The sequence below is a fragment of the Physeter macrocephalus genome, chromosome 14 (assembly GCF_002837175.3).
Source record: "Physeter macrocephalus isolate SW-GA chromosome 14, ASM283717v5, whole genome shotgun sequence".
Classification (NCBI taxonomy): domain Eukaryota; kingdom Metazoa; phylum Chordata; class Mammalia; order Artiodactyla; family Physeteridae; genus Physeter; species Physeter macrocephalus.
In genome coordinates this window covers 40,285,711-40,291,731 of record NC_041227.1, presented here as the reverse complement: position 1 = coordinate 40,291,731, position 6,021 = coordinate 40,285,711, and the positions used below count along the sequence as shown (strand labels likewise).

The 6,021-nt window shown below is 36.7% G+C and overlaps 1 protein-coding gene across 3 annotated transcripts in view; it reads right to left on the bottom strand.

Annotated features, from left to right (window-relative positions):
• Positions 1–6,021, bottom strand: part of MACROD2 (mono-ADP ribosylhydrolase 2) — a 2,044,226-nt gene that overhangs the window by 81,667 nt on the left and 1,956,538 nt on the right. For all 3 annotated transcript variants that reach the window (XM_028499297.2, XM_028499299.2, XM_028499300.1), the window contains 2 exons: positions 1,844–1,918; positions 1,498–1,590 (listed from right to left, as the gene is read on the bottom strand). In XM_028499297.2, coding sequence (XP_028355098.1) covers positions 1,498–1,590; positions 1,844–1,918 — 168 coding nt within the window. The remainder of the gene's footprint in view (positions 1–1,497; positions 1,591–1,843; positions 1,919–6,021) is intronic.

Sequence of the window (6,021 nt, the reverse complement as noted above, 5' to 3'; positions counted from 1 at the left end):
CAGTCCGGGAAGATCCCACATGCCGCGGAGCGGCTGGGCCCGTGAGCCATGGTCGCTGAGCCTGCGCATCTGGAGCTTGTGCCCCGCAATGGGAGAAGCCACAACAGTGAGAGACCCACACACCGGACAAAAAAAAAAAAAAAAAATGCTTTGCTGAAACCCTTCAGGGAGTTTGGAATGTTTTGAACAAGAGCCACCCATTCACGGCCCTTGATAAACCTTTCTCTGCTCAAAACTCTGATGTTTCAGTTTGTTTGGCTTCACTGTGAGAGGGGAATATGAACTGGTGTTCAGTAACAAAGGAGCAAGGCCATGTATCTGTATTTCAAGTAAGGGTTGTATCAATTTTCTATTATCATCGTCAGACATAAAATTCTCCAAATATACCATTTACTTGACTTGCCAGGAACATGGTGTCATGAAGCTGAACTAGGATTTGCAATTAGAGAAAAGGTCAATAGAGGCATAGATATAGAAGAATAGTGTGCTCTAAATGCAGTGGAAATTAAAAAAGGATGTCAAAATCACTAACATGACTTAGTAATTAAACTGTGTCAACGCAGCTGCCAAAAAGAGTTTATAATTTGGAAGCTGTACTTAACTATTGACCTGATTTTACAATTGAGATCATGTCTGTGTTTTCATTTGAAAACAAAATTGATCACTGTGTTCTGTGAACAAGGCCTGTCAAGTTATTACTCTGTAACTACTTTGCAAACACATTTTTATTTAAGACCAGTATGATTAATGATACAGAAGAGATAAATTATTTCCTTTTTAATTTCATATTTTAGCTCCTTTTAAGAGATTGCTTTATATTGCAAAATGAAATTCTTTAAGTTCTTTAATAATAAATTTCTTTGATAATTTTTTAAAGACTTTTAAAAATGTCCACCTTTACTCTAATATATTAACTTCTTGCCCCAAATGCTGCTTTAAAATTTACCAAGTGTTCATTCTTCTTATGTCCTCTGAAATCATTATAATGCTCACTTATTTTTTTAAACAGTATTCAATATAATTGTACCCTAATATTAGTGGACAAACTTATAATTTAGAAGGTTCATATAATGTGCTTATTTTACACAAATTGCTTCCTTTGTCACTACCGTATGAAGGATGACAGAATGAAATCAATACAAAATGGTTAATCTATTTGTTTTAAAGCCATTTCAGATTTTCTAGGACTTTTATCTGTCTAGACCATAATTTCTATTTCTTAGAGGCTTTCTCAAAACTGTGATTTAAAAAAATTGAATCTAAATGAATAATAAAAACATCCTCATTCTTTGAAAGGATGAAAAACTGTTACAGGTATCTTCTTTTGCTACTTCTGGATTTTATTCTACTTTCAAAAATAGGTTTAGAATTAAAGAAATGTTCATTTTGCCCCTTGACAGACTGCAGTTTCATGAGGATAACTCTGATGGTTGAATTCTAGGCAGGAATGCAAAGAAACTCTCTATTCTTGATGGGTTAATTTAAGAGCAGTCCTACCTTTGTCACCTGCTTTTTCTTCTTGGTCATCTGTTAGTGGAATCACTTCTTGCTGCTCCACGATTGCGGTATCTTCTTGGTTCGATGAAAGCTCTAAATAGAATGAGACAGAAGGATACTCAGGGATGTTTTAGTTGGAATCATTGAGAAAACAGTGACTAAAGCACAAAGTTCTTTTTTCCCCTCCAAGTTTCAACAGGCATACAAAGCAGAACACTACCGCCATTGTCTAGTAATCACTGCTGAAAGCATACACGCACCCCACTCATACACACCAGTGTATATAGAAGTCATGATCCACGGTTTCACGTCATTCTCAGATAACAATATATTCTGGTTTCAATACCTTCTGTTTCCATATATGAGCTCTGGGACTCTGCCTCAATTTTTATTTCATTCTTCATTGAAGCATTCTTTTGTCCTGTTAAGAACAGTGATTGAAAAATAAATGTGATATGCATGACCACAGATTTATTCCTGGTTTAAAAAGGCAAACATTTCGGAAACCATGCTTTGATCATGCCTGGAGAGGTAGACAACAGTTTTGAACCAAAGCGGAGGGTGAGGATGTCATTTTGCAAATCATCAAGATTATATCAATTATTTTATGAGAAATACCCAGATAATACAGGCAAAAAACTCTTCTTTGAACTGACTAGTTTTATAATATTTAGCTTGTAAATACACTGAACATCAATGGATACAACCTGGCTGTTTTGGAATTTTAAATAATTTCTGGGTTGCAGGGGTTACATCCAATTTCCCTTTATTATATAGATATTTCCCATCTTGAGGATTCCTAGAAAATTAAAACACTGCTTGTACTTTCATTCTTCTATCAAGAGAGCATAATAAAACTTTAGTAATGCGAGCACACAGGGATGGGGGTCACGTAACAGCTCAACCATTCTCATAAAACACCTACTAAATATAGTAAAAGTCAGGAGAGAATTCAGCTAGCTCTTGATTACTCCAAGGCTGATTATCTAGGAATGGTTTTACTTTTGCATCCCCTGGGTTCTCCTCCTCTCCCCTGTGGCTTCTAGAACATTTAAGTGCTAAGAGAAGAAATTGAAATCTGTCCACTTTGCATCATTTTAATGAAAGATTTTATGCTAAGGATATTTAACTGTTGAATAAAAAAAAAAAAATTCCAGAGCCAGAGGTTACAGGCGCAAAGGTGAAGCAGACGTGTTTGGGCTCTTTGTCTGGGTCTGTCCCTGTGGGAGATGTATCATTGTTCCAAGTTGTCTCTACTTCTGTAAGAGGATCCTCATTCCCTGCCTGTGACCATGTGACCTGCACTGGCTCCTGTGAGACAAGAGAACGTACCCAGCCCATATAAACAGAATATACAGGTGTGTGCTCTTTTGTATCTTACTTTTTTATACTTGTTTTCTGTAAGATTAATCCTAGTCACTGCATGCTTCAATTGTCCATTCTTTCTCACGAATGTATATTCTTCCATTGTAGGAATGTTTCAGTTGGGGCCAAATGAATAACACTGCTAAAAACATTCTTGTACATGTCTTTTGATGGACATATGTACTCATATCACTTGGGTATAAACACAGGAGTGGGACTGTTAAGTAACAGGCAACACACATGTTTATCTTTACTAGCTCCTGAAAAAACAGTGTTCTGAAGAGTTTGTTCCATTTTATAGTGCCACCAGAAATGTATCAGAATTCCATTTGTGCCCTTTATTCTTTAGACTATGTTGTGACACTACTTGTCACAAAAGTCTTTATATGGAGCAGAAAGCCATCTTCCCCCCAAAACCCATTTGCATCCTTTTCACCTCTGGGTACCATATAGAGTGATCACATCTTTGCATATTGAGTCCCTTTGCCTATTCACCTATTTATTATTCTCCTCATCACACTGTAATATAGCTGTATCTGTGCTTGTTTCCCTTAGCAGGGTATGAGCACTGTGAAGATAAATGTTTTATTCATTTCTCTTCCTAGCACCTACTAATAAGGAGTGATCCAAAAATGTCCATTTAATTGGCCCCCTGTTATAGTATGCATCAGTGTCTCTAAATAGTAATTAGCGACTCTAACTTACTTCCTGTTGTACCTTTAGCAACAAAGCACTAAGGCTACTAGATGCTTCATATGCTATATTTATTGCAAAGAACCTTGGAAGAAGAATTGAATGTTTTAGGCAAATCACAACCTCTCTGGGCTTCAGTTTTATTATCTTTAGAAAAAAAGGCCAAGAAACTAGATACTATCTTAGATTTCCCTCTATCTTTGGCATTATATAAGGATATGTCTCCTGGTAAAGTTTCTAGTCATCCCTGACATTTGTTTACTGGGAGGATGACGTGGAAGGAACCTTCACTGTTTTGACTGAGCCTCAATCTCTATCACTGTTGATGGGGAACTGACCATCACACCTCCTCCCAGGCATTGCTGGGACCTTAACTCATTATCTGTGATCTGGCTTTGTACAGCGGATGGGGAAGAGCAGGGCATTCAGAGAGTAGAAGCAGCCACTTTACTGCAGTGTGTCTCCAGTCCCCAGTGCTCCATTCGATACATTTTCAGAGGAAGTCCATCAGGAATAGGAAGATCGCAATTCACCAGGGCCTGGGGCACCGCAGATTGGGTGGGACCACATGGGGTGGTAGCCTAAGGCTTTGATGAATACTAGGGATTTTCTCGCCTACCAGTAAGGTCTGGCACTTCACTTTGAGGATAAGAGGCCATTGCAAAGCTCTTTTGGAATATTCCTCTCCCCTGCCCTTTTCACTTGCCTCACTCTTCATCTGTTTTCACCTGTGTGCTTTACATATTTTGGCAATCTTCTCTTGAAACGAAATTGCATATTTTTTTTCCTCATTTTTCTGAAACTAAGTTAGTGAAAAATGGGGAAAGCAATGAGGTGCTCAGCTTTGAAATCCAAGAATGCTCATACTTGCTCATGCCTGAGCCACGCCAGGATTTGGCATATTGTATGGAGGAGGTATGTGTGAGCACCGTGCCCTGCACCCAGGCCTGCTGTGTGTTAATGATGACTCAGCCCATCTGCCTTTCTCTTCAGCCTCTCAGAAATACCACATTCCATCCTGCTTTATTGACCCCATGGGGGCACGCTTTATGTTTGCCTCTCTACATTCAGTCTGGTTGAATTCCACCCACTGTCCTTTGCCCTAATCCCGCCTGGCAGAAGAAACAAAAGAACATAAAGGATCCCACAGTTTATATGTATATTTTTTATACAGTGAACTCAATCATCCATACTAATGGGAGGAGACCATTAGAATAGATAATCCAAAAATCCATTCACTTTTCTTTAGAAATAGATCACATGACTGTTTCTTGGAGGCCTGGTAATTAAGTTTGGCTCAAGCTAATGCTTTAATTAATTTGCATAAAAATCGGTCTGGGAACATCAGTCTGGAATTAAACATTTCTAGAGGAGGATAAACTTAAACTCACTTCATAAATGGAGTGTTTTTGAACAATAGCAACAACAATATAGTTTTGTTGTTTATAGGTTATTAGATGCTCAGATCTTCTTAAGAACAAAGACTTTGTTTCTTTGATGCTTCTCTTAAAGATAATAGAAATCATGTCCTTTTGTTAAGCTTGCAACTTGATTGCTGCTATTATTCAAAATTCTGCTTGTCTAAAAATACCCCAGATTAAGAGTAAAGCTAAACCTAGGTTAGTGTGAATTTGATTATCTTCTAAGCTATCCTTAGAGTTCTCCTACAGCCAATAAAATTTACTTTCCTAATGTAAATTATTTCTACAATTATTCTTTTTTGTAGTTACAAAAGAAAGTCAGTTTTCTTAGAGAAACACTTAAAAATACTTAAAAATATTGAGAATTATGAATAATTTTACAACTAAGGGATTGCCACTGTTAATACTGTAAACTGCTATCATTCTTTTGTACGTGTGTATGTACATATGCATGCATGTATTATATGTATACAAATATATTTATCTGTATATAAGTGTGTGCCTTTGTGTATGTCTGAATATAAAAAATATGTAACTATACACACACACTTATATACGCACATACAGACACAATATACAGAAATATATAAATGTATCCTGGCATTGAAATGAATTTACACTTTGATTCTTGCTTTTCTAGTTTACATTTTTATAAGCAGCTTACACTGTCATTACAATTTCTTCAGAAATCTTATAAGATGCATTATATTCCATGTTATGGGCATATTTTTGGATGTTCCCTTTTTTTAAAAATTTTTGCCAACAAACACAGTACTGCAATGAACATTTTTGTGAATACATACCTCTCTACTTTTAGTAGGTGTTACTTTAAGATAAATTCTTAAAGCATAATTTTTGGATCAAAGTGTAAACATTTTACCCTTTTATTACATTTTGTCAAAATTGCTAATGAGGAGGTTATGCCCTTTAATCTCCCACCAATGGTGTGTGAGCATGTTTGGATACCCTCTTCATACCAATTCTGTGTATTTTCTTTTTTTTTTTTTGTTTTGTTTTTTTGTGGTATGCGGGCCTCCCTCCGCCG